The 27,967-nt window shown below is 46.7% G+C and overlaps 1 protein-coding gene across 2 annotated transcripts; it reads left to right on the top strand.

Annotated features, from left to right (window-relative positions):
* Positions 1 to 2,162: 2,162 nt before the first annotated feature.
* LMAN2L (lectin, mannose binding 2 like) lies at positions 2,163 to 22,700 on the top strand. 2 transcript variants are annotated; one of them, XM_035118468.3, is made up of 9 exons: positions 2,163 to 2,402; positions 3,578 to 3,696; positions 6,244 to 6,361; positions 8,585 to 8,667; positions 12,078 to 12,110; positions 14,470 to 14,631; positions 14,741 to 14,855; positions 16,077 to 16,196; positions 17,069 to 22,700. In XM_035118468.3, exons 1-9 carry the CDS (start codon positions 2,198 to 2,200, stop codon positions 17,209 to 17,211), a joined length of 1,098 nt encoding a protein of 365 aa, XP_034974359.3. In that variant the 5' UTR covers positions 2,163 to 2,197; the 3' UTR covers positions 17,212 to 22,700. The 2 variants fall into 2 exon arrangements, with proteins under 2 accessions (XP_034974359.3, XP_034974360.3); XM_035118469.3 differs by lacking the exon at positions 12,078 to 12,110 and having other exon boundaries at positions 2,177 to 2,402.
* The last annotated feature ends 5,267 nt before the right edge of the window (positions 22,701 to 27,967 follow it).

The following is a 27,967-nucleotide window of genomic DNA, read 5'->3' as shown; positions in this document are numbered from 1 at the left end:
ACTGGGAGCCCAACTGTAGGGGGAGCCAGAGCCAAGGACAGGCAGAGGCAACTCATTCTAGTTGCGTCCTGTCCTCCACCCAGCCAAGGTCAACAAGGGCAGAATGCGACCTTCTGCACCTCTGCATCCGGCCCTTGAGACTTTCCCCAGGCTGCAGCCTTACCCATCCTGCTTCACACCCGATTTGAGTGCTTGCACCTGGTTGGAATGTGTCCTGGAACTCTGCTAATACTTCTTGGGTGCCTGGATGGGGATAGAAAGGAGCACAGGAGTGTGTATAGAAATGAGCCTGTGACTGTACAAAGGTAAAATTTGCTTTAGTTCCTTCACCTGCTCTTGCCTCTTGACCTGCCCATTGCCATTGTATGGCCCCTGGAAGGTTAGGAATGCAGCCCTCAGGCTGAAAGCAGCCCTCCGCCCTGATCTATAGAATATGTATATATTTGTTATAAGCATATTCACACATTGCCCACTCCTATAAAATATCAAAGCAGTTTACAACAATATAGGCAGGTAAAATAAAACTTCTTGTTGTTAATTTATTACCTATCCTTCACCCTACAGTCCCAGGGCAGGTTACAACAACTAAAACACATAATTAAAAACAGTCTAAAACAACTTTCAGTCACAAAAATATGGTGTGTCTCAAGTGTCAGAAGCCAGGGTAAAGAGTTGCATCTTCAGAAATGGGAAAAATATATAATTTACCTTAAAAATCATGGTAAACAAATAAAATAATTAGTAGGATTGGAATGACACTTATAGTTAAATGTTGGACTATGTTGTAATGGAGAATTAATAGAATTGGATCAAGAGAGAAGATGCAGGAGAAAAAAGTTAATCTAAGGACCCACAAAGTGGGGGGGGGGAGAGCCCAGGGGAATCGATAGAACTCTTCCTTTGTTGTGTTTGCTTGATGACTGTTTGTAAATTTGTAAATTAAATAATTTTATATAAAATTTATATTGTAATTGTAATACAATAATAGCAAAATGACAATGATCAATATTTTTTAAAAAATCAGGACAGAAATTAGTGTAGAATCATTTATGGAAGAGTATTCCACAGCATGAGACTGGTGACGACTTTGAATAATCCCAGGACCTGTAGCTCTGTGTGGGGTAAAGGACAGTGCCAGGGTTCTTTGAGGGAAACCAAGGCTGTTAAATTGGTATAAATGTGCTTTAAATGCATGGTGGGGATGTGACCCTAGTTGAAGTCAGTTGGGCTTCTGAAGCGCCCTCTTCCTGGTCAGCTCAGTGACTGACCTGGGATATACTGGTTCACACATCTCTCTTTGACATGCAGGCATTCCATGGCAAATCCGCAGGGGTTTCTTGATGGAAAAATTGGTGTGGAAAGTATAAATTACTATGTGAAGGGTGCTGGGAGAAGTAAACTACAGTTCCCACGACTCTTTGGAGGAAGCCAAGACTATTAAAGTGGTAGACCCAAGTCTTCACTTGGCAGTGACAATTCAATTGTGTTGGCGAATCTCAGAGGGATGAAGGCGAGCTAGAGCTGGGATGCAGCCGCCAAGAAGACTCTCCGCTGGGTTGCCTACTTCTGTTACCCGGTACATCCTAGCCCATGTTAACATTCAAGCTGATCTGTCTCTCAGGCAACCAGATTCCCAAATGGGCTTGGTAGCATATTGGCAACCAGTGCAGTGCTTTCGACCTTGACTTCCTGCCAGCATTAATTGGACATTGAAAAATAATTTCTATGTAATTTCTTCCTCACGGAGCTACAATTCCCAGCCCAAACTGCACCTCCCAGGATTCTGGCGGGTGGGGATGAGGAAGCCTTGTACTTTAAATGTGCATCGAATTCGCTTTAAATGCATGGCGTGGACCTGCCAATTAAAAACCTTCGAAGACATCTAGCGGAGCAGAACCCCGACCAGACCGCGCTGAGCATCCTTCCCGTAAGCCTCCGAAAACGGGCTTAAGCAGGAACGACAGACTACATTTCCCAGACTCCTCCGCGGATAAAGTCTCCGGCGAAGCTGTCGAGAACCTCGCCGTCTCTGCTAAACGGGCGTGCACTCCAGCCAACAGACTTGCGCGCACGACGCGGAAATGGGAGGTACCTAAAGGGAGAACCAATGAAAGCGGCGTCCGTTACTGGCCGTGGGAGGAGACGTGAGGCGGAGCTGTGCTTAAAGAGCCCCGCCGAGGCTGAAGGACGGACAAAGATGGCGCCGGCGCCGGCGGCAGCAACAGCGGGCGAGGCGGCGGGGCGACCGCGGAAAGGCGGCCGGGGCCCCGCAGGGTTGCAGGGGCTCTGCCTGCCGCCGCCGCCGCTTCTCCTGCTGCTGCTGCTTCCGCTTCCGGGGTCCCGGGCCGAGCAGATGGAGGAGCACCTGAAGCGGGAGCATTCCCTCACCAAGCCTTACCAGGGTGAGCTGCCGCCGCTCTCCTCACGGCAGGCAGGGATCCTCCCGGTGCAGCTTCTTCAAGCCCAGCGGCGCTGTTGCCGGGACAGGCCTCCCTCGCTGGGCTCCCCCCTCCCGATCTCGCCTTACCTGTTGGGGGTCGCTTCCCCCGTTGGATGTCTGCCTGCTAGGCAGCTGTTCAAAAGCGACGTAGGCACTGAAGGCTGAATGGTGCATTACCTGTTGGGTGTTGGCCAGTTGTGCAGGTGTTCAGTGGTGCTGCTTGGGGAAGGAGGCGATACCCCGCTTTGGGGCGGGGGTGGGGAGAGAGAGGGTGGCTCATGGAAGGAAAAGGTGGGGCTGCATGTTTGGGCTGCTCCTTTGCCATGAGCAGCCTCATGCACATAAGAAATCCAACAGGTGGAAACCTTTCCTCTGAAAGGCACCTAGTGGGAATGCAAAGCTGCTCCGTTTTTGCTCTGTGCAACTAACTATTCAAGGCACAGAAGAGGGGTGGTGGTGGAGTAGCAGCCCCTTGTGGAGTAGGCTGTGCATCCCAATATCTAGTGAGACTAGATGGAAAGGAGGCTGTCGTAGCTATATTTAAGTTCTGAATGCAACAAGTGAAGCCTTTTTCCTTGTGCAAAACCCTTCAGAAATTCTGGGTGTGATTGAAGTTCTGCCTGTATGCAGTGAACTCTTGTTCTTGTATTTTTGTGCTCTGAGCTGCCCTGAGATCTACAGATGAAGGGTGGTATACAAAATTAAGAAACAATACAGAAAATAGAATGACCAGCAGAGTGCCTCTCCCTGTGACTGGGTGGGCTTTTATGCTGGTATGACTGGGGCACATCGGCGGTGGTTGCAGTGTACAGTATGTCTGTGCACAGAGCCTCATGGCACGTTCTGTAGGATCTAGATCAGGGCAAGTGACACTCTGACTCTTGCTGGGTTAATTGCCCTCAAATGAATTAAAGCACTTCTCCCAGTAGAAGTGACTGTCAACCATTCACCTGTATGGGAAAACATAATGATGGGCTGGGCTTTCCCCAGTCACTGAGAAAGCAAATTGGGTGCTGTCTCTGTATCCTTTCAGTTGCACAGATTCATTGTTGCTTTACTTTCTTTGTTGTACTAAGCTGTGATGAAAGAGCTGTTTTTAGGATTATGACTTAAATGCTCTGCTCCTCACTTTTTCAGGTGTAGGATCAGCCAGCTCCTCTCTCTGGGAACTTATGGGCAATGCAATGGTGATGACCCAGTTTGTTCGTCTCACTCCAGATATTCAGAGCAAGCAGGGCGCTCTCTGGAACAGGGTGGTAAGGCTTATTTTCCTCTAATTGCCTGCAGGTGGGCTCTAGGGCTTCATTACACCAGAAATAATTGCCTTGTAAATTCTTCTCTTGTTGATGTTACCCTATCTGAAACTAAAGCAGTGAAGGGGGAGGCAATTCATAGTATGATAATGAATTCCTGCGAGGATTAATATTTAGAGTGTCTAATGTGCTGAAAAATATTATGGAGTGCAGGCAAAATTAGATGTGAAACAAACTATGTTTCAAAGCCAAGTTGCGTTGGTTACAAAGTTCTGTTTATACCAGAGCTCTATATTGAAATTACTGTGTGGCTCATGTTTATTTTCAAGATCAGAAATGACTTTAAAAGTGAGCTTCCAAGCAGTAAAGCAACCTTCAGCTTTTCTGGTGCTGGGCTTGCTGACTGATGTGCCATTCTCCATTGCTGGTTCAGTAAACTGGTATTTAAAACCAAAAAAGCTTGCTTCAAATGCCCATGACAACACAAGAGCAGTGTTAGGAAATTGGATATATGTTGCCAAAAAGCTCCTTAAACCAGGGTTGAAGTCACCAGAACGGAATGTCTAGTTGCCATTTTGGGGTAAGGCAGCTCTAAAGTCTTACTTTTCAAATGATGGACTGACTGATCGATTCTCAGTTAAACATCTGGCTAGTTCAGATGACAACCTTGAACTAAGGTTTTAAGAAGAAAAGTCTTTGAGAAGAAAAGTCACTTTATCCAGAGACAGTCCACATATTTCAACTTATTTTTCTTAATGGTGACACAAACCATTCATAACTTAAGAATATTCTTCACAACTGTGAGCAGGGCAGTGGGGTGGGGTAAGTGAAGACAAACTGCAACACTTAACTATACTGTAACATTGTTCCCTGCTCCTGTTCAGGCTGCACAAAAAAAGCATTTGGTTCCTGAAATTCACTCTGACTGTGCAGATAAAATATAACTGATAGAATTCTACAGGGTGTGGTATTAGTGTGTTAAACAGTCAAGATTCAATGATTCCCAGGCATGCATCTCTAGGTAGTGGAGATGACAGGTGCCATTGTGGTGCCCAGGCATCTTCACTTGGTCACAAGTGGTTGATAGCCAGGTGCAAAGATGTTCCTGGCACCTGGCTATTTTCGAACCCTGCACAGGACTATCCTAGAAGATAGTCTAGATGCTTTGGTTTGTGAAGAATTCTGTGACTTAACGCTCAGCTGGAGTGGGCTGTAGGGAGCAGGGAGGCCCACTTCTAGGCACTGTTTGTTCACTTTTCAAAGACTAAGCTTTAAATCTGACCACTGGGTATATTGGAGAGTATCCAAACATTCTCCCCACAGTCTTAAAATATAGAGTTGTGACCTTTGTCTCCTTGTTTACCAAATTTGGTTTTGCCAAGAATGAAATAGGAACATCAACAAAGAAAAGTCAAGCAGCATCCACCCTCTATTTGATTATTTCCTCTTTCTCCAACTTCCTTTATGCTAATCTTCACAAACAATTTCAAAACTTGAAAGCCTTGTTATTACTTCATTCACTTGCCAAAGCAAAGGGGATCAATCATTTACCCTCTTGCTCCAGCAGATGTTATTGCTTCTGTTCTGAAAATTCCTGGAGGTGTGCTCCCTCTCCACTGCATGACTACCTGTAATAGTTACGTTGAGGAGGAGATTTGGGCAGGGTGTAGGTTGTATCACAATATGAATGATTTCCTAATATTCAGAGCCTCTGCTTTTCAGCTTCCTAGGGCAATCTTATCTGAATGCTTCTGGAAATAATTCAGGATTAGAAGGGCATTGGATCCAATCCAGCAAGACCCTTCTTTTGTTCTTACTTCAGGAAATGTGATAGTGAATATTGACCAATTAAGGTATTAAATGGCCTGGACTTTGCAGACATCAGAAACTGTTAGAAGCTCAGTGTTTATTCATACTATCCAAAAGCAGACTGGGTTTCATCATTTGTATGTTATGTTTGGCCAACTCCCTTTTTCTGCCTGCTGTCCCAGAGGTTCAGCAAACATTGGCACTGGCCATATTCAGTGTAGAAATTTGCAGGCATTTTATCAGCTGGCTGCCTTACTACTGTATTTCAGTGGCAATAAGGTTCATAACTTGACATCACTTTCCTATGCCAAATTTAGATGGTAAGCCTCTCAGGGCAGGGGCCTGTCCTTTTGTGCTATGGAACATGGGGAGCTTTCTTGCACAAAGTGTCTAGTTCAGTACAGTATTGCCTACTGCCCAGGGTTTAAGATGAGGTCCTCTTCCTGCCTTACCTGGAGATAGCAGAGATTGAACCTGGGACCTTCTGCATGCAAAGTAGATTCATTCAAAGTATGTTAAAAATAAGGGTTGATAACAGAATGCGCAGTGCTTTTGGAATACTTTTGTTCCTGGTGGAAAGCCATTTAACAAATCTGGTTTTAAAGCTAAATTAAATTTGTAGTGTAAATGTGACCAAAAGTCTCCTTTTTTCTTATGTGCTTGTGTGGCAGATGTTGGAATAGTTGTCCCCGATATCACAAATACATTGTCTTCTCCCTGTCCCCTTTCCACTTTCTGCAGCCTTGTTACTTGAGAGACTGGGAGATGCAGGTACACTTCAAAATCCACGGGCAAGGAAAGAAGAATCTGAATGGAGATGGCTTTGCAATCTGGTACACAAAGGACCGAATGCAGCCAGGTAAAAGACTTTTCTCTCGAGTGCATTGCCAAACCACAAGCCACTGCTCAAGGGACCAAATTCACGCAGATCCATAGCATATTGTGAGCCACCTGCCTGCTTTGCACCTGTCTCTAGATTCTGATAGCACAGATCAGCTTGCTGTGGGTTGGGGTTTGGGTGTGTATATTAACATCTTCTCTTGCATTTGCAAGGCCCTGGGAGACTTCCTTTCTTGTGTAATGGATGGGAAGTGAGCTAAAAGCTACCTCAAACAAAGGAGTTTATTGAATGGAGGACCATTTTTCCAGTTTAGGTTTTCTTCCTTTGTAGTTGCTGTAAGGCAAGATACTTAAAGCTGCTGAGTTAAAACCCCAGCTCCTGCATTCTCCCCCCCCCAATGAGTAGTAGTAGTAGTAATAATAATAATAATAATAATAAATATTAATCAATTCCTTCTTACTGCTTTCTTGCTGCAATTGTTTTGCACTGCTAAAGTTGGCAAGCTAGTACTAATTTAAGTTGTGAACATAACTGGAAAGGAGGTTGCCTCTTCAGTCTGTAGTGGGAACCCAAATAATCTTTCCATATTTTTTTTCATTGTGATGTCAGGGGATTCAACTGAAAGTGCACTGGGAGATAACTAATGGTGCCCACACCAACGTCTGCTCATCCGGTTCTAGGCTAGTGGCTTTAGAGTGTTAAGGAAGGACAACCCCTGAGATTCTGTGCTTTGCCTAATGCCACACGATAAATTTGTTTTGGCCATAAATGGACGCTGATCACTTCTCCTGCCCCCAGTAACTGGATGCATTCACACTGTGTGTCTCTCAAACAAGTTAATGTAGAAGATCCCTGAAGAAGTTGGCACTTAGGACGGCCGTGGGGAACCTCTTATTAGCCCACCCAGTCTCACATTAGGCCTTTGAGGCTGCTTTGACTAAGCCAGGCATCCCCAAACTTCGGCCCTCCAGAGGTTTTGGACTACAATTCCCATCTTCTCTGACCACTGGTCCTGTTAGCTAGGGATCATGGGAGTTGTAGGCCAAAACATCTGGAGGGCCGCAGTTTGGGGATGCCTGGACTAAGCCATGCCCAACCTCTCTTGCATCTGATGGCTTCTATGGAGGCGACTGTAGGGCAGGTAAAGGCACAGCTGAGTCGAAAGTGAGTTTGCAGGCACCTGAACAGTAGCAACTGCAAAACCCCTAAACAGCACTTTGCTTTTCACCTGATTGTCGGGGCTTGCAAAGCACTGTGCACACAATGGTCAGCTGATGGTTGGCTTTGCAAAGTACAGGGCTGTGCCTTTGACCACATGGTTTGGTTTCAAACTACAAAGGCAAAAATAGGTCACCTGACATTGTTGTGATGTCAGAGGAGTGACCCTGCCCACCTGTCAAACTTGGTCTGTGGGCAGGTGGCAGGTAAAGGAGAGAGAAGGGTTTGGCCTGCCTGCTGGAGCCTATTCCTGACCCCTGACTCGGGGGATAAGGTGGCATTTTTTTCAACCAAAACCAGTTTGACTGAGCTGTAGCTTTAAATGGGAGAGGCATTCTCAAGAGCCATACTGTTCTCTGGGCAGTGAGCCAGAGTCCTAAAGTGTGAGTTGCTGCATAATAGCCATCTCCAACCTGCTGCCCTCCAAATCTTTTGGTCTGCCTGTAGCCCAAAACATCTGGAGGGCGTCAGGCTGGAAATGACTACTCTACAGGAACAACTTCTATGAATGACTAGGTTACTGCTCCCCCCCCACTTGATTAACGACATTACATGCAAATATATGTACTTGTATTCATAAGCAAGAGATGCAACATTTGATTGTGGGTGCTTTTACACACTGAAAGCACTTCACTTTGGCGTTAAATTTGTATCTCTTGCTCAAAACTTGACTAAAGTCTGGTAAACCCACCAAGAACCATGTTGGATTGCTCCAGGGTCCATTTCAGAGTTAGCCATCACTGACTTCAAAATGTGCTGATTTTGGAGATGGATGACGATTGAATACAGGCATGAGAACCTTGCACTTCTCTGCTGTAGATTTGCATTGTTCAAAATAAGCTATAAAGTTTAATAAATCTTTCCAAAAGTTGTGTAAACGGGAAGCCAGGTCTTCTGTAGTTTGGTTGGGGGGAATAAGCCTGCTTATCTCAAACTTCTGCTTGCTCCACAAGTGGTGGAGTAAAATGCTAGAAAGCAGCAGCTGGTGGTAGCTGATGGTGAACACCCTGACATCTGTTCTAGGGCCTGTCTTCGGGAGCAAGGATAACTTTCTAGGGCTGGGAGTGTTTGTAGACACCTACCCAAACGAGGAAAAGCAGCAGGAGGTAAGGTGGCCTTGGAACAGCGGTTAAAGCAGTGGGAGAGCGGGGTGGGGTGGGGGACAATCCTTGTTGTTCAGTGTCCGGGGGTGTCCATTGCAATGGGATAAAGGTTTTGGTTTTTTTAAGTGCCTAGTCTGCTGTCTGCTTACTAGCTGGTTCAGGGTCTGTAACTGGCCATGAATGAAACAAAATGAACCACAAATAGGATGATCTGTGTGTTTAGAGTGCAGGATTTTAATACTTCCAGCACAATGTAAATTTGTCATGGTCTCCATCAATTCAGTTTTTCATAAGCATTGCTTTTTGCTACTCATCTGAAGGGCTGAGAAACTGTGCACTGAAGCCACACACCCCAATGACAGGAAATATATATTTAGCTTTGCTTCAACCAACTTTTCCCATGTGCTTCCCAGCTTTTTCCCAGCCCAGCTTTCTTGAGCTTCATGCCCACTCAGTGTTTTGGATGACAGCTCCCCACAGCCTCCACCAACATGGCCATGGTTCCCCATGATCCAAAGCAAAGTATTATTTATTAATAAATTTGTTAGTTGCTTTATCTTGCCCAGGGCAACCTAAAGTGACCAAACCAACTAAACCCCCATTAAAACCAAGAGGAGAAAGAAATACATTTTAAAACATCTGGCCCACTTCTAAAAGGCCACAGATAGTTAAAGGCTAAAGACCTGGTTGAAGAGGAACGTTTTCACCCGGTGCCTCAAGATGTTTAATGAAAGCGCCAGGTGATTCTCCTTAGGGAAGAGCATTTCACAAATGGGCCACCACTGCAGAAAAGGCCTGTTCTCGAGTTGCCACCTTCTGGACCTTGTGGAGGAAGCACACAAAAAGGGGCCTCAGATGATGAGCATATGACCACGTTGTGGCTGGTGGTAGATGCAGTCCCAGGTATTTCCTGGGTACCAGGCTGACAAAGCCAGGACTAGAAATGTGGTAACTCTTCATTTAAAAAAAGGTGGTCTAGCCCAGGCGTTGGCAACGTTTTCTGCCCATGGGCCGGAGTATTCCCACGGACTATTGTCCATGGGCTGGACATGGGCCATACAGGCGCAGAAGCGATTTCCGGTGCCGCGCTACCCATATTCCGGAACACCGGAAATGGCTTCTGCGCATGTCCGCAGCTGCGCAGAAGTGATTTCCCATTTCCAAAATGTCAGCAGCGCCAGAAATTGCTTCTGCGGCTGTGTAGACACGTTTTTTGGCGCCGCTTGGTGAGTCCCCGTGGGCCGGAGGTTGCCGATGCCTGGTCTAGCCAGCCATTTAAAATACATTCCTTAACTTGCAAGATCCTTATTGGTTCCTGTCTTCTATACTGAGATTGATGCAAATGTTTTTGTACATGGGAGTGTGCATGCATCATATATCTGAGGAACTATGAAGGAACCTTGTCTTGAATCAGTGACTATTATATCTGCCCCCTTTTCTTTTTACCAAGTCAGAATTGAGGAGCTTCTGTCTGGTGCCCTAAATGATATCCTGCTAGCAGGTTTGCTGCCATATTGCAGCTTCTCTGTCAATGCAAAACCTTTTCTGAGTTTAATCCCCAACTACGATAATGCCTAACCTGTAAATCCCCAAACCACCTGACTAGTTATTCCAAGCCAATGCTGCTTGCTTTTGATTCTATGTTTTCAATTCTATTTTTGTATGTGCAGGGAGTTTTTCTTCATTGGAATCAAATGTTTTAATCCCTTCCTGGTACCTAAAGCTATAAAATCTAGGAAAATTTTGCCATCTGATTCTGTTCTGAAAGTTAAACTGGTTGGAATTGCCAGATGTTCTGTACAGCTGTGATGTGCTATGTTGAATATTGTGCCCAGTGTTCTGAAATTGCAGTCTCCAGCCTGGTGTCTTCTAGGACTGATGTGAGTTGTAATCCAAGGCATCAGGAGGGCACCGGGTTGGGGAAAGTTGTTCAGAACAAGGGTGGGCAAGTTCAGTAATACAGTTTAACTAATGACCCCATTCCAAGGCAGGTCTCCATCTCTTTCTCTCCCTCCCCTCCCTTCTCTCTCTCCCATTCCCTGGCCACCACAGGTCAGTTTAAATCAAGACCTCTTAACATGGCTTCCAGAATCAAATTGTTTGTACCATGGACCATCCTTTGCAGAATGTGGCATGCCCTGTAGTGAGAACACAGGGCTCACCTTCTTATGGAGCAGAGCAGCTCTGCAGCAACAAAACTACCAATTCCCATGTTTACTTTGGATCTCTCCTTTTCAAATGGCAAGCAGACTTGCTGCACAATGAGACACTGCAGTTTCAGACCTTTTTTTTTTAAAAAAAACCAACAACAACTGGTTGGCCTTGCTGTGGAAATACTGAACAGGTCTTGGCCAGTGTGAGCATACTCTTGGGTGGGGAAAGTGAAGCACCTCTTTCCCCCCCCCCATTGAAAAAGAAGGCTCATTTTACTTGTATGCCCAAGAGTTTTATTGTAAATTCACTTGCCTGCCTCAGAACAGCCTCACCCGCTCCGCCTCTGTATGAGCTACTGAGCTAGGCATACCTCAGGCAGGGGACGGGCATCCTCCTTGAAGGGGGAGTCACTTTGGTGCCTCCCTGTAGTTAGGAATGAGGAGAGTGATCCAGATTCAGGAGCAGCAGCGCTGCCTGTTGCCAGCTGAGACCAGCAGTGGATGGAGGTGAAGACGCCCCTCTGGATGAAATGCTGGTCCAACAGGGAGCCATCACTGTAGGTGGATCTCTTGGGCCACAGGTGTCCTTGGCCATCTGATTCAGTTGATTGTCTGGTGCATCCGGCAAATGTGCAAAGAACCTGGTGCATATGACTTGCTGGGAGGTGGCGGCGGCACTGCTTACGAAGCTGGTGAGCTTTGTGGGTCAAGAAGTATGCTGATACTGTATGCAACATTAAAGTCTCACATCAAATATAACTGATCTGTAGAAAGGACTTCAAGATCTGAAAACAAACTATGTATGTACTTTTGTAACCCAAGCAGATATTTAATAAAAACAATTTTAAAAATAAAGTATGCTGGACAGGATTTAAAAGCTGCCTGTCTTTTTTAAATTGTTGGGATTTGCAGTTTGAAAAACACAACCCTCTCCATTGCATATATGCAAGCACATGGTTTGGCTCGATTCCTGCTTGGTACTTCAGTTCATATCATTGAGCCCATTTGTGGTTAAATATCCCCACCTGCGCTTTTACAGAGTTTCTTTAGATTTGTATCAAAATATCCCTGACCATCAATTCCAGGCATATGAATAGTTGCCAAGGCTTTCCCCAATATGGATCTTGGTCAAGCCTGCCCACGGTTGAGTGGTGGTGTGCAGTTTTACAGGTCAATGTTTGACTGTCTGTTGGATGACCGTCTCTTGCTTCGTTCCCTCCCTCTCTCCCTTGCTTTGCAATAACTGTTCTGGATTCTCAGGCCCAGAAGAAGAGGTATTCCTCAGGAAACCAGGTACTTGAAGATGCTCTCCTAGCCTTGCATCAAGCTTATAGCATTCTCTTTGCCAGTCGCCTCTCTTACTGCTTTTGGGTTTTATGTCTGCCAATATCCCAGGTCAGGGAAACTCCAGTGCTTGGAACCAGAGCAACAATTATTGAATGACAGCCTGTTTTACTGGACCACCCTCTATCTTTCCATTCTTCACCATCCTTTTCCCGCAGATCTGGCTTTGCTATATGTGTAGTTACTGGGATATTTTCCCCTGCCTTCTCTTGTGAGTCTCATCAGTTTAATGCATTTGGAGCATAGTGACCTCTGTGTTCAAATCTCAGACTTGTCAGCTGACCTTGGGCAAACCACAAGCTCTAACCACAGGGTGCAGGCTTCAGTTCATAATCTGTAGATGGGGGTGATTGTCCAAGATGAACTTGGACTAGTTAAAATGAAAAGTGACACACTGTGACTTTCTGAGAGCCACTTCCACTGTTATGTAGGGTACAGTTGTCTGTGGAGATACATGGTAGGGTCTTTCTGTACTAAGATGCAGGCAGGGCTTTATGGAGAGGTCTTTTGCCCACTGAAGAACATAAGAGCCTTTTGGATCCGATCAGTGGCCCATCTAGTTCAGCATCCTGTTCTCATGGTGGCCAACCAGATGCCTTGAGGCAGGAACCAAGTGCAAGAGCCTTCTCCCCCTCTGTGCCTTCCAGCAACTGGTACTCAGAAGCCTCTGACCTTGGAGGCATCAGTACCCCCCCCACCTCCATGCATTTGTCCAGTCCTCTTTTAAAGCTTTCCAGGTTGGGAGCGAGGATGCTTTGTGTGAAGGAGGACTTGACTTTATCCAGCATTCAGCTTCATTGATGTCCATGAGTTCTAGCGTTTTGAGAGAGAGAGCCAACATTTCTGTTTCCCTTCTTCATGCCATGCATGAGTTTATAAACTTCTCCCTTCTCACCTCTTCCCTTTAGCATAAGACCTTGCATGGTGGGTTTAGGACAGACAAGTGTTTTGTTAAAAAATTATGAAACTCACAGTATTCAAAGTGTGGCGATGCTCACTGCTTTAGATGGCTTTAAAGGGAGTTAAGGCAAATCCATAAAGGAGGGCAGGTCTATCAGTGGATAACAGTGAAACAGAATCTGTGCTTTTGACTGACTTGATGCTGGCTGGGGGGTGGGGGCTCTTACAGGCTTTCAAGCATATACTGTATATTCCTGCATATAAGACTATTTTTTAACCCAGGAAAATCTTCTCAAAAGTCGGGGGTCGTCTTATACGCCGGGTCGTATTTCTTATACGGCGAGTATATCCCAAACGCTATATTTTAACTGGAAAAGTTGGGGGTCATCTTATACACCCAGTTGTGTTATACGCCGGAATATACGGTATTTTTTAAATAAATCATATGGCTTAGAAATTTGAGGATTATTATTTTAATAAACATGAAGTTTTGAGAAATGGAATTCTGTGCTCAGTTCCGCACTCCGTGTTTCTAGGCTTGTGCTGAATGGTGGTATGCTTAACAACACTTGATGCAGATATCAGAAGTGATACATTAATGTTGCCTGGTCAGAAATGTATAGTCTAAAAGGGCAAGATGCATCTCTTAGAAGAATTTCATGGGGCACAAGCCTCACTGTTAAGTTCTTCCGTGAGGTTGGCAAAGGGCCTGTGTTCTCTCACGACAATTGAGCCGTTCACGGAGAACTGCACTCTATGTCCGTAGCCACCTTGTGGTAACCAGGAAGTCTCCAGCCTATTGTTTAGTCAAGTGGAGCAGCCTGTTGGCTCAAGCTGTGCTACAGTTGCTTAAGCTGGTGGTGGGCATTTTATATCTTTGTAGAGTACAGTAGTTAGTTTTGTACCTATTTGCTAGGTGAGACTCAATGTGTTTTGAGAGCATCAGAACACACCCTTCCAGAATTTGGGGTGTGCCTCCTCTAATTCTGCTGTGCCTGTGGGTGACCTGCAAGTAACTGAGCACCAGAGCACATTCTCCTGTGACTTCCAGCAACGGGCATTCAGAAGCATTACTGGCTCTGAACATGGAGGCGGAACTTGGGCATCATGAATGGTAGACAGTGATAGCTTTTCTCCATCACTGCCTCCTATGGGAGTGAGTGGTGTTGTCTGACCCTTTTTTTAGACCTTAACTTTTGTTCAGACGTAGGAGTAGTTTGTGCTGATCTGTGCTTGCTTGTCCAGAGTAAGTCCCAGCCCTGCTAATGCTCATGTTGGGTTCTGTCTCTGTCCTGCTTGGCTCCCTGCATGCGTGTTTCTCCTCCATTGTCCACTGGATGTGACCAGACCTTTGACAGAGCAGTGTGCAAATAGCTGGCTGACCTGCAGTTCCTCCCTTCTCTTCCAGCGGGTGTTCCCATACGTCTCTGCCATGGTGAGCAATGGGTCCCTCGCCTATGACCATGACAGAGATGGCAGACCCACTGAACTTGGTGGATGCACAGCAATGGTGCGCAACTTGAACCACGACACATTCCTGGTGATCCGCTATGTGAAGAGGAGGCTTACGGTGAGTCTTTCTCTGTGCTCTTTGTCTGCTGCATCCCACATTCCCACCAGCATTCCTCAGGTGTGGCCTCAGAAAGGAGTAGCTTGGATTGAGTCTTCTCTCTTTTCAGGTCTTGCTTGATATCGATGGCAAGCATGAATGGAGAGACTGCATTGACATCCCAGGAGTACACTTGCCACGCGGCTACTACTTTGGGGTCTCTTCTGTCACCGGGGACCTGTCGGGTACTGCTCTTAAGGCCGGCTGAAAGCATCCTCTTCCTCCTCCTCCTGCTGCTGCTGTGTTTTTCAAGAGTCCAAAGCCAGATCTCCTAGAAGCAAAAATGAAGAAGTTCAGGGAAAAGTGAACCCATAAATGGCTGCTGGCTCTCATGTTTTCCTGCAGTTCTGTTTGTAGATATATGGTCTTTCTCAGGCCTAGGCAAACTCGGCCCTCCAGATGTTTTGGGACTACAATTCCCATCATCCCTGACCACCGGTCCTGTTAGCTAGGGATGATGGGAGTTGTAGTCCCAAAACACCTGGAGGGCCGAGTTTGCCTATGTCTGGTCTTTCTGGACCAGGCGAGGGCAGACTTCAGGCTTGTGAGATCTACATTACAACTTACAGATGCACACATCTACAAAGATGTGCACTTAGAATTAAGAGAAAATTGCACCTAGGAACTTACTGAGTTTCAGAAGTAGAACTGAGCTCACAGTCCTTTCACTTGCAAACATACCTGCTGTGTTTTCATGGGTCTCATTTTCAAATGGGCATCACTCATGTGCCTTGTGCGGGTTCCTCTCACTTTGACATGGCCGCTTAAGTGCTCCCAACTGGGCTCATTCACCCTTTTTTTACTCATGTCTCACCAAAGTTTCTATGATAAGTTATTAATTGCTTAGTGATGACCTCTGTCTGCCCATTGCACCCCAGTGGCCTAAGAGCTGCACAGTTTCTCCTCTGAAGATGCAAATCCTGTCCATAAGTCGGAGCTGGTTGTTCCTGTTTAATAATGGCTGGCTGTGCACGGAACATGGGGAGAACTCCAGGATGGACGCATCACCCAGGGCCAACTGCCATTGCACAGTGAGAAGGAGAGGGTGGATCTAAGTTGGCCGAAGGGATCTGTTGTGCAGCTGTGTGCTCTTGCCATTATGTGAGCATGTTAATGAAGTCCAGCTTAAAGGACTGCCACACAGCCACATTCCTATTTGTGAGGAGTTTGGGAAGAGCTATCTGCCTACTCTTCCCCAGATGGAATTGACAAAATAGAGTTCTTGAACAATGGTCGCAAGCCAGTCCTGAGATGAGATGTGTGAGAGCCAAGTGGGAAGGCTACCTGGCCAACCAGTAGGGGTTGTGCTTCCTCCCACGCAAGGGGGAATTTCAGCAGGTGTGAGGGGAGTGCCTGCCTGCCTTGTGCTCACAGTCTTCCTTCTCTCTATTCCTCTTTTGCCCCAGATAACCATGACATCATTTCCCTGAAGCTGTACCAACTGACTGTTCAACGGACACTGGAGGAGGACAAGCGGGACAAAGAAGTCTTCCTACCTGTGGTGGACAACATGAAACTGCCTGGAAGTAAGTGTGGGTGGGTGGGTGGAGTGACGGGGCTTTAGGGCTGGAGTTTCAGGAAGAGATGCTTTAGGGGTGCAGACTTTTGCTTGCTTGCAGAGGAGTCCTTCTCTCTTAAGATACTGATATCATACAGTTAATTCTTACCTGTGCAGCAATGGGCCTTGTCTGTAAGACTGACAGAAGGAGGTCCGTTTCAAAGGTCAGATGTTAAGTCCCTGAAGGCTAGAAATAAGAGTTTTCCAGATAATTCACATGTGCGTCTGCATTGGGACCAGGAAGATGAAGCAACTTCGCTGGTGTTGGTGGGGAAGAGCCACAATTCCCTGGCATAGCACATGACTTGCATGAAAAAAAGTTCCAGCTTCAGTTCCTAGCATCCCCAGGTATGACTTGGGAAAGATTTTGCCTCAAACCCTGGAGAGCCACTGCTGTGCAAGTAAGTGAAAGCCAGAGGTGGGGAGCTGTGGCCCTCCAGATGTGGTTGGATTCCAACTCCCATGAGCCCCAGACAGCATGGCCAGTGATCAGGGGTGATGGAAGTTGTAGCTGAGAAACATCCAGAGGGCCACCACTTAGGCACCCCTTCCCTGGTGTAGAAAGCACTGAGCTTAGATGGGTCCTTGATCTCTAGATCTGCTGCTGCTCTTCCCAGAATCTGTTACTCAAAGGCACAATACCTCTGAGATTTAGATCCCATCTAGGTATTCTGGCTAACAGTCCACCATGAACTGAATCTGTCCTCCATGCCTACTCACTCTGCTGACCTTTTTTGATGTGAAGCTAAGTTTGGCCAAGGAATTCAGCCAAAGAGGCACAAGGTTCTTCATGGCTATTTCTTGGTAGCTGAGCCTGATCTGTGTTTCCATCCTTTGCAGTAGAGACTCCAATGGAACCAATGAGTGGCCTTGCTCTCTTCTTGATAGTCTTCTTCTCGTTGGTTGCCCTTGTGTTTGCCATCGTCATTGGAATTATAGTCTACAACAAATGGCAGGAACAGAGCCGGAAACACTTTTACTGATTTGGAGGCGTCCTCCTCTGCCTTCTGGAGGGCCATTGGTTTTGGTGGCATGGGTGGTTGCCTATGCAGGCACTAGTTTCCAGAAGCCCTGCTGTGAGGACTCCTGTCCATCTGGATCTTATACTTCTAACGGCAGCCTTTGGATTGGGGGTGGGCCCCCAATGATGGAGGCAGCCATATCTCTCTGCTCTACTTTGACTGCTTTGAACTGTGAGTTTTCAACACTGGCATTTCTACGAGACTTGATGCATTATAGACATATCCTTGATCATGCAATGTGAAGTGAACATTCATCACATCGCTGTATGTAGATGGGAGAGACGTTTAGCCCATGAGATCTGGATTTGGTCACCTCTGCTGTTCCTTGTGGAGACTGGTTGGAAACCAGAGTAGTGGAGTGGGTGTTGAAATGTCGGTATGTTGATCAAGCTGAGTTTGGCAGAAGTTGTATTCCAACTCTTGTCAGCCTCAGCCAGAATTGACAGTGGTTGGGGATGGGAGTTGTAGCCCAGCAGTATATGGAGGGCCACAGGTTAGCTAACCTTGTTTTACGGGGATGCCTTAACTAGCATGTAGATCAGTCTTGGGCAACCTAGTACCCTCCAGTTTTGGTCTACGGCTCCCATCAGCCCCAACCAGCTAGCTTGGCAAGGGAAGCAGGGAAACTTGTATCTATAAGAAACCAAGGTATCCTTACCTTATGACCCACAAATATACCTTTACTATTATTTTTCCTCTAGTTTACAAAGACACCACCCTGCAGAATAAACAAATGTGAATGCCCTCCCTCCTAAAATAAATGGCAGCCTGCCTTATAATCCTGTCCCTCCCACTACAAATTGAGACCTTCTGGCTTTCCTAACTGGACAAACTGCTGTATGTTTTTAATCAGGTGCTACAAAGCAGTTGACTCCTACAGCAACTAAAAGGTAGCCACTATGTGTTCATTCCTCTTTCCGAAGCTGGGAGCCTCCCCTGGTTGCTCTGCCTCTGCTAATGGAGATTGGGTGGGGGAAATCCCTTTGTTTTTAATACTAGCTGGCCCATTGACAGGAACTCAGATGAGGGGCCTCCCTTGCCAGTCATCCTCTTGAGCTAGCCAGCCATGTGATGGAAAGGACAGGGTGCCTTTTCTTCCTAGGTCCCACCAGAAGCCTGTGGCTGGTGGTTCCAGAGATCAGTACTGGTAGCAGTGGCAGACTTTAGGCTAACATTTCAGAGGCACTCTGTGCAATGCCAAAATTTGGTACCCCCCACCTCTCGCCTTCTGTTGTTCCTCATTGCTGAAGCACCCCCTGTGGAGTCCCCTCAGCAGGCGAACCAGCTGCGTTCCCCTAAATCCGCCTCTCCTAGTAGCCTCACTTCCCTGAAAGTCATCTTTGCCTGCTGTTAAGTTCCTGAGCGCACAACTGATCTGCACAGCAATGGGGAAGGCAGTGTACTATGCCAGAGCACCTAGAAGTTAATGTGAAAACTGAAAAGTAGAAAGGATGGTGGGTGGGGATTTTTTTTTTAAGGGCAAATTACTGTTTTAGACAAAATGCTGCTGACATTTATTGCTGCTATTACCTCCTTTATATATACCGTATGTAAGCCGACTCTTCCCAATTCTCTGGGGACTCTTACCTCCATCGCTCTCCAGCACTGAACACGCTCCATACAACTCAGAAGTCCCCTCTTTCCTCCCTACTGATGGGCTCCCCCCCCTTTAATGGTCAGATTGGTGCCATCATTTTAACCTTTGCCATGGTTCACCAGGGCAGGAGGAAAGGCCCGTTGGCATCAGGACCATTTTTCACCTGAAAACTGATGCTTGAAGGCTTTCTTATTTACAGTGAATTTGGTTGCCTGACCTGACCTCTGACCCCACTAAGGCAGAGGTGCCTTACCTTGGGGTGTGCATGGGTGGAAGGGGGGAGGGGTGCATCTGCTTGCACAAATGTCTTTATAGAAATGAGCTGTGCTTTTCCTGTGAAGTGGGGAGAGCCTGGTCACTGTCACACTGCACATATTTTCATCTTTGAATTCCTTCCAACTTCTAAAGTTTTATAATGACATTTAATGACTTTGGTGTGTTGGAACTAGGGTTGTGCTAAATATTCTTCATTTCAGCTTTGAGAGAGCAAGGAAAGGCAGAAAGAAAAATGTTTCCCTAAACCTGTTAATGGTCATCTTGTCTTTAGCATGTTACTTTTCTTCCTTAGTTACCATTTTTTTAAAAGCTGGCTCTGTGATCTCTTTTCTCAAGGATTGCCAGGCAATCAAGGATCATGTAATGGACCTTGTGATGGCCAAATCTGAAGGGTGGCGTCTGTCTTACTGAGAGCAAAGAAATTCAATTGAGAGGGAGGGCTGGACTTCCGGATCTGGCCATGTGGGATACAAACTACTTTCCTTGCACTCAGGTGGACCATGAGGAGGGAGGATTTGCTTTTCAATGCTGCTGAAAACAACCACAAATCCTGCCTTTGCTCTTTTGGCTCAACCCTAGTTCGAAAGGAACTTTAAAATGCTTTGACATTTGTCCAGATCATAATTCACTACACCTGGGTTGTTGTTTTTTAACACATTTAAAATGGAATGTGAAAAGTTATGAGCCAGCTGCTTGGAAGATCCCAAGACGGAGTCAAATAAGCCAAAATCTCCGAAAAGGCCAATGCTTAAAAAGAAAAGCTCAGGATTTTGAGAGAGCCTAAGTGTCTAAATGGTTTGCATGTTACCTCATCCCAATTTAGTTAACAAATTATATTGTTTTTCAGGAGCCTTTTCTATTTAGCGATAAACATGGGCTTGTCTCTATCTCTGATGCAATTGACCTTTTGTATTATTTGCAATAAATATTATGTTCATAAACTTGTCCTAGTTAAAGGGGAAACAGGAGAGACCTCATACCTCCAGGAGAGCCTTAAAGAAAAAAATCCTGTGCCCTGCCCTGAATAATTGTGGTGGGGTGGAGGCACATAGTGACCTTGCCCCCCAATTTCTCTGCCCCATGTTGTCTGCAGTGATCCTGGGCTAGATTGCTCTTTTGACCCCATCCCACTTGTCCTACCCGCAGGGAACACTTATCATGAGGGAGCCTTTGAGGGCAGAAGTGTTGATTCTGCCGAGTGAAGAGTTTGACTTCCTTGTAAAAATGGATCCTTTGCGGGAAGAAGAAACCACATTTTTTGGGGGAGGGGGGAGTCTAGTTACAAGGATGATTTTGAGAGTTGCTGTGCTAAGAAGCATGATCTCGTAATAAGTTTTTTTTAAAAAAACAAAACCCAAAAACTTCCATTGTTTTAACAGCCTTCAGAGCTGGGATATGAACTACAAATATTCCCTAGCTCATAAATGATTGGTAAAGTTGCTCAAAAGCAACTAGTGGATTTTTGAGAACCGGCTTGAGGAACTTGCAGGGAGCTTGTGTTCTTCTCATTGGGGATGTGTTTTAAATCTTGCTACTATCTCTGTCAAAAGCTGCTTTTCAGAAACAGGCTGTAATGTTAGGTTCCTTCATATAAACAAGTAAATGTATTTCTTATTGTTTAGGGAGGCACTTGGTGGTGGTCACATGAGACAACAGCATTCTGTATTGGCCTGGTCCACATGTCATGCAAGCCAAGCCATGGCTTAACACAGTTACGCAGACTGTGCAAGAAGAGCTTTGATCCTCTCTGATTCTGTTCTTGCTGCTATGCTGAGTGAATCCATCATTTGGCTTAGTGTGTGGTCCGATTTGACTCTCTCCTGGCTAACCACAAGCTGTAACCATGGTGTACCCTATGGTTTACAGCTTATGGTTTGTCCAGGGGTGCTTAGCTGGGCAAAGCCCATCAGCAACGTGACCAGGCAGGCAGGCACACAAAGGTTCGCAGAACCGGCATGCTCACACGCTTGTGCTAAGCCATGTTTTGGATTACCATGCTAAGTCAATTGGGCCTTTGTAACTGCTTGAGGTGAGGTGCAGCTTCAGGCCAAAGACTCAACAGATCTCTGTGCAACTAGTGGAGTAATCAAGGGGGAGCCTCCCTGGTTGCCTCAAGTGGGGGTTGTGGATAGTGAGCAGTGGAAGGAGGAAGAAGATGGCATGCTTTCCCCACTGCTTCCATAAGAGTTCTGGGTGTAGTCCCTAGGGAGTGAGACCTGCCACAAATGCTCAAGTGGATTGTGCAGTTTACTTCTATATCAGTGTCGCAACCTCCACAAATGATGGTAGAACTAGGGTTGCCATATTTCAAAAAATAAAAACCAGGACACCCCAAAACTTGAGTGTTGGTTTTTTTTTTTATAAAACCCCCGAGATTTTTCAATTGACTTACATAAGATCCAGCAGGGCAAACCACTACCTTTAGGAAATACACCCCCCCCCCAAGACATTAATTCCACCTTTGAAATCCTGGTGATGTCCAGGAAGACCTGGATGTATGTATGGCAGCCCTAGGTAGAACACATGCTTTGCATGCAGGAAGCCTTGGATCAACTCCCGGCACCTCTAGTTTTTTAAAAACTGCTTTAAGGCTTTGGAGAGGCACTTCGTTGGGTGGGCAGACTTCAAGCTTCCATGATCTATTTTGTTTTATTTGAACCCCCCAAGATTCAGCACCTGCACTAAGTGGAAGAATAGTGGCTTTAAGAGCTGGATGCACTTGTATGAACAGGGTGCCTTTTACTCACTGCACATTGCAGTAATTTGATTTTAGTAACAATAGTGAGCCTCTGGGTCTTGTGACTCACAAACTCCAAGTGTTCTTGAATTCAATGGTCTAATTAGTAGTGATGCAGCCTTTTGCATTTGTTGCCATTGCTAAAGGATTGAGAAGCAAACGCTTGCCAAACCGGCCAGAGATCTACTTCCTGGCCTAGACAGACTAATGGTCAGCCTTGGTATGAGGCAGAATTGGGGGAGCATGTGATCCTCCACAAGCTGCTCCTCCAACGATGCCAAGTGCCTTTCTGTATTTTGATCCTGGACAGTGGCCTTTCATGTTGGTTCTAGAGCATCAAGCGAAGCATGGCGAGGGACGCCAGTACCTTCCTTGCTAAAGGGGGGGGAACCACTGCAGTGTCCCATTTTTTGAATGTGGGGGCCTCACTTTCACTGACGCCCAAATGCTGTGCTTCAGCAGGGGCCAGCATCTGGCTGTGGGGCTGCTGCTGAGTTAACGGCTGCAAAAGAACCCTTCCTCTTTCTGAAGAGGAAGTTTCCTACATCAGCCTTTGCCAACATGGTACCCTTTGGATATTTTGGCTGACAACTTTGGATATTTTGGAGCTGATAGTAGATCTAGGCTCAAAGATCTACTGAACACCTGCTTGGTGAAGGCTGTTTGAAATAGTGATGAAGCAATATTGTAGCCAGGAAGCATTGCTTCTTTCAAAGACACCCCCCCCCATTTATTTATTTTTTTTGCCTGATCTGGTAAAAAGATTGTATGCTCGTCTCCCTTTTTCTCTGTACTTGTTTTTGTGTCTTGACAATAAACACAGATGCTGAAGTCTCTTTACTGCTGTGTGTATGGGTGGCTTAATGTAGTTCTCTTTTACTCTTATCACAGTTGGGAATGGGATCTCTAAACAGCTCACAGAATGAAGAATGAGATGTTAAAATACAAAAAAGCCCAGTAATTAAAAATGCAGTGACTTGTAACATATAAACTTCACTTTCCAGTGGAGGAAAAATAAAACTAGTTAGCAGCTTGGACGATCAAACAAGCAGAACTTGAATGTTAAAAGAGCACAGATCTGTTTTATTTTCAAGTGTAAGTTGTTTACAAGACCTGGATGGATAAAAGGATCTTCATCGGGTGCCGAAAAGAAGATGCCAGATGTGAGGCTATTCTGTAGCTGAAGTGCTGATCTCTTTGCGAGCGGCCATCACCTCACTTCACTAGAGTGTTAACACATGGAACAAGGCCTTTGAGGAGGATATTATGGTTTGGGTAAGTGTATGCAGGAGAATGTGGTGGTCTGGGTATCCTTTATGCTGTTACAGGCTTTCAACCAACCCTGGAAGCAGCCTGGCATCCAGTGTGGCTGATGAGGTACTGGCATAAGATTGAACAGCTCAGTTCAATTAATAAATACCTTCAGGTATACCTGAAGGAGCGTCTCCACCCCCATCGTTCTGCCCGGACACTGAGGTCCAGCTCCGAGGGCCTTCTGGCGGTTCCCTCGCTACGAGAAGCCAAGTTACAGGGAACCAGGCAGAGGGCCTTCTCGGTAGTGGCACCCGCCCTGTGGAATGCCCTCCCACTAGAGGTCAAAGAGAACAACAATTACCAGACCTTTAGAAGGCATCTCAAGGCAGCCCTGTTTAGGGAAGCTTTTAATGTTTGATGGATTTCTGTATTTTAATGTTTGATGGATTTCTGTATTTTAGAATTTCTGTTTTGTTGGAAGCCGCCCAGAGTGGCTGGGGGAACCCGGCCAGATGGGCGGGGTATAAATAATAAATTATTATTATTATTATTATTATACTGCTGGCCTATTACCAGCTGTAGTTTCTAGGTGGTTCTACTTACAGTGCACTGCAGTACTAAAGGGAAGTGACCAGAGTGTCCAGGTCTTTCTAAGCTGCTGTGACGATGGGTCCCACTCTGTTACTATCAATGCGACACAGGAACTCGGAAGGGAAAACACCCGCCCTCTTCTCCTGCCGACTCAAAAATAAACCCCTTTTACTTGTGGGTTTCTTAGTAAGGAGAGCCTTCCAGCTTACGTGGCCTGGTACCTTAGGAAACTCTAGGCTGTCCCACGGAATAACCTCTTGCCTCCAGTAAAGGGTCTCCCTCAGTCTGATTCCCCACTGTAAAAGTTTGCCCTTTTCACTCTGGCAACTTCTTGGCGCCTCAGGTTACCCTACTAAGCCTCCTCCGTGTAACTCCAAGACACAAACTGCCACCTCCCTGCCTGAGGTGAGTTTTGCCCTCTCTTGAGCCACCACGGCTGTGAGTCCTGGTACCTCGCTGGAAAAATAAAGACGAACCTTTTTGGCAAAACAGAGATGAAGTTTTATTGTCTTAAAAACATAAGTGTTTCTTTAACGTGTCATGTATTTATCTGCCTTGTTTCAGTTGTACAAAAAAAAAACTCAGTCAAACATTTAACTTCAAGTTTTCCTAAATCTTATCTAAATTCACAGTCTCCTGACCTCTCCACTTTCTTCATATATCCCACCACACCCTCCTCCCTCTCCTCTCACTGACCAAACCGACACTCCCTCCATTTTGAACCGGGCACAGTCCCGCCCCCATCAGAATTCTGTGTCAGTCAGGCTGGAGGTGGCTTAACTCTTTGCCAGCCAGGTAGGAATAAACATTTCAAAACTGCGTCAATTTGTCACAGCTGCCATATCAGTTGGAGCTGATAAGAGGCTTGTTGAGCTATGACAGGGAAGGCGAAGCCACTGGCTCTCCAGTTGTTCCTTGACTCCAGCTTCCATTAGTCTCAGCCAACATGGGGGATGGCTAGATGTCAGTCCTGATACAGGGGTTGCTGCAAGGCAAGCCCTCTCCTAGCTTTGCCATTCCCCACATTTGTGAGGGTGGCAGAGTTCCCAACAGGGCAACTCCATAGCCCCCAGCCTCCGCCAGTGGCACCACATGGAATGAACATGTGTTGGGACTGACTGAAATCCCACAGGCAGGCAGGGGCTCCCACCTGTCCTGGAAGTCTGATACAGTCTGCTTATTGCAAAAAACAAAACAAAAACAACCAACCTCAAAATGGGACATCTTTCCTTCAACGGGGGAGGGGAATCTGCTTCTCTCTCAAAACGGAGAACTCCACATTAGAGGCTCATATTTGGATGCCTACCTCCAATACCTCCAATTTCTCTCTTCTGTTGTTTCCCTGTGTCTATTTTAGATTGTGTCTCCTTTGGGACTGGAGCCTCTCAGGACTGCTCTTTGTTATCTTGTGCACAGATGGTGCAATATAGATACAGTAATACATTCCAAATTATTTTAAACAATGTTTTAAACAGCACTCAGTGTAACCTTACATATAACAGCAGCAGGTAAATGTTTGCTGAAACAGAAGCCCATAAAGAAGCTGCCCAGAGTGGCTGGGGAAATCCATCCAGATGGGTGGGGTATCCTATATAATAAAGTCCAAGTTGTCCCTGCGTCCAAGCTGTCCCGTGTGTCCCTGGGGTACTGCACATGTGCCCCAGGGATACAGGGATTGGACAGCAGAGACTGCGCGCACGCACTCTCCCCCCCCCTCTGCCTCCTCCAACCGCCGCTCCCGCCTCACTGCAGGGCACGTCAAGGAAGCGAGGGTGGAGGCCGGCGAAGGCCTCCTCACAACCCTCCCTGGCCCGTGAGAGGAGCGGCGGTTGGAGGAGGCAGGGGGGGGGAGAGTGCACGCGTCCTTCCTGTCGGCGGCTGGGGGAGAGGAAGGAAGGAGGAGAAAGCGCTCCTCCGTTCCTGTCCCCCTGCCGCTGACAGTAAGGACGGGTCCCAGGGTTCGGAGAAGCGCTGCGCAAGCGCTTCTCCGAACCGTGGGATGTCTGCTTCCTGTCGGCGGCTGCGGGAGAGGAACGGAGGAGGAGAAAGCAGCGCTTTCTCCTCCTTCGTTCCTGTCCCCCTGCCGCCGACAGCAAGGACAGGTCCCAGGGTTCGGAGAAGCGCTGCGCAAGCGCTTCTCCGAACCCCAGGATGTTCTAGAGCCCGTTATTGAACGGGCTGAAATACACTAGTAAATAATAAATTATTATGATGTCTGCCTCAGAGCCAGTCTGTAAATATTGCTCGGTCTCAGATACAAATTCATGTAAATATGTTCCAGTAACGTAAGTATCACCTACCTGTCTTGTGAGAAGTGGGTGGCGCTGTGGGTTAAACCACTGAGCCTAGGGCTTGCCGATCAGAAGGTCAGTGGTTTGAATCCCTGAGACGGGGTGAGCTCCCGTTGCTCTGTCCCAGCTCCTGCCAACCTAGCAGTTCAAAAGCACGTCAAAGTGCAAGTAGATAAATAGGTACCGCTACAGCGGGAAGGTAAACGGCATTTCCGTGCGCTGCTCTGGTTTGCCAGAAGCGGCTTACTCATGCTGGCCACATGACCCGGAAGCTGTATGCCGGCTCCCTCAGCCAGTAAAGCAAGATGAGTGCCCCAACCCCAGAGTTGGTCACGACTGGACCTAATGGTCAGGGGTCTCTTTACCTTTACCTTACCTGTCTTGTACATTCACTCTGACAAGAGCAGTGAGAAGCAGGTAGGACTTGTCAACCTGGGAATCTAGGAGAAGGAAAACTCTGATCCTAAACCTCCGCTACCTTGCGGAACATCTTTGGGAGAAGAAAAGGCTCAAGAGTAAACCCCACACAAATCTGGAGTCCCTAAGTCAGTTGGATGGTGCCTCGTACACCGCCTTTAAGCAGCTCCTGCAGCCAAGCTGGTGCCAAACCTCTTGCTCTTCTTTGGACCCCATCAGTGAGGCTGAGAGGAGGCACTTGTCTTGCACCTTGGGGAGGTGACATTGGTGCTGCTAATGCAGTGGTTTGAACTCATCCCTGGAGGCACACTCCATTGTCTCTTGAGACACACAGATGCGGTCCGTGAGTGTGGTGGTGTAGTGGATCGGGTGTTGGCATAGGGCCTGGGAGACCAGGGTCCAAATCGCCACCCAGCCATGAAGCCCAATGTTGGACCAGTCACCTACCATCTCTCAGCCCAACCTAGTCATGGGGTTGTTGTGAGGATAATACAGGGAGAAGGAGAGTGAAATGTGACACCTTGAGCTCCTGAGAGGAAAGGTCTGTTATTAAACAAACAAACAAACAAACAAACAAAATAAATAGCTGCCTGCCCTCCAGTGCTGTGGAGGACACCAATATTGAAGGAAAAGTCAGCTACTGGAATGAGGCATGTATGGACTTTCACCTCAGGCAGGAGCTTGTCTCAGGCAGGTTTTAATGAGTGCAGAGAACCCATTAGATGACCTGGTCCCAAACTAAAGTTTAAAGGGAGCCAGTGTGGTGTAGTGGTTAAGAGTGGTAGACTTCTAATCTGGGGAACCGGGTTCGCGTCTCCGCTCCTCCACATGCAGCTGCTGGGTGACCTTGGGCTAGTCACACTTCTCTGAAGTCTCTCAGCCCCACCCACCTCACAGGGTGTCTGTTGTGGGGGAGGAAGGGAAAGGAGAATGTTAGCCGCTTTGTGACTCCTTCAGGTAGTGGTAAAGCGGGATATCAAATCCAAACTCCTCCTCTTCTTCTAAAGGTCAGTGGCAACACCTTAAACTGGGGTCAGAAGCAAATAGGTAAGCAACGTAACTGGGGCAAACAAGTGCCATGTGATCCAACTCCCTCATATACCACCAAATAAAGTTTCTGAACTGTCTTCAAGGGTTACTCCATGTGAAGCTCATTGCAGTAACCTAATCCTATCCTGTATCACTGAGGCAAGGCATGCCTTCTCTTTAGTAAGGCCACAGATGTTGTTCGTAAGACATGGGACATGGCTGAAGATGTTGCTCCACCCCAAAGAGGGCCAAGCCAACGAGCCCCCACCCACCAAGCTGCTTGCCTGACCCTTTAGGGAGAGAGTCCAAGCCAGTTGCGCACCCCACAACAAATACCAACAATCCCACTTCTAGAACCAGCGAGACTTTGGGCTTAACTTTTCTTTTATTTTTATGGGAATATTATGGTCTGTGAGACTGAAATATGCTAAAATGTATGATGGTGGGTGGGCAGGAATTGAGCATAAGTCTGTTTGGATAGTCTATTTCTACCGTGGTGCTTTACCCCTGCTCCCCCAGCCCAAG

This window comes from Zootoca vivipara, chromosome 6 (genome assembly GCF_965207765.1).
Source record: "Zootoca vivipara chromosome 6, rZooViv2.hap1.1, whole genome shotgun sequence".
NCBI classification, from domain to species: domain Eukaryota; kingdom Metazoa; phylum Chordata; class Lepidosauria; order Squamata; family Lacertidae; genus Zootoca; species Zootoca vivipara.
Note: the sequence above shows the minus strand (reverse complement) of the source record. Positions and strands in the feature narration are given on the sequence as shown.

Excerpts from the sequence above, each read along its gene's own strand:
- LMAN2L (XM_035118468.3), top strand. The coding sequence starts at position 2,198 with ATGGCGCCGGCGCCGGCGGCAGCAACAGCGGGCGAGGCGGCGGGGCGA. Across the intron at positions 2,403-3,577 it reads CCTCACCAAGCCTTACCAGG|GTGTAGGATCAGCCAGCTCC; the intron begins GTGAGCTGCCGC and ends TCACTTTTTCAG. Across the intron at positions 14,632-14,740 it reads ATGTGAAGAGGAGGCTTACG|GTCTTGCTTGATATCGATGG; the intron begins GTGAGTCTTTCT and ends CTCTCTTTTCAG.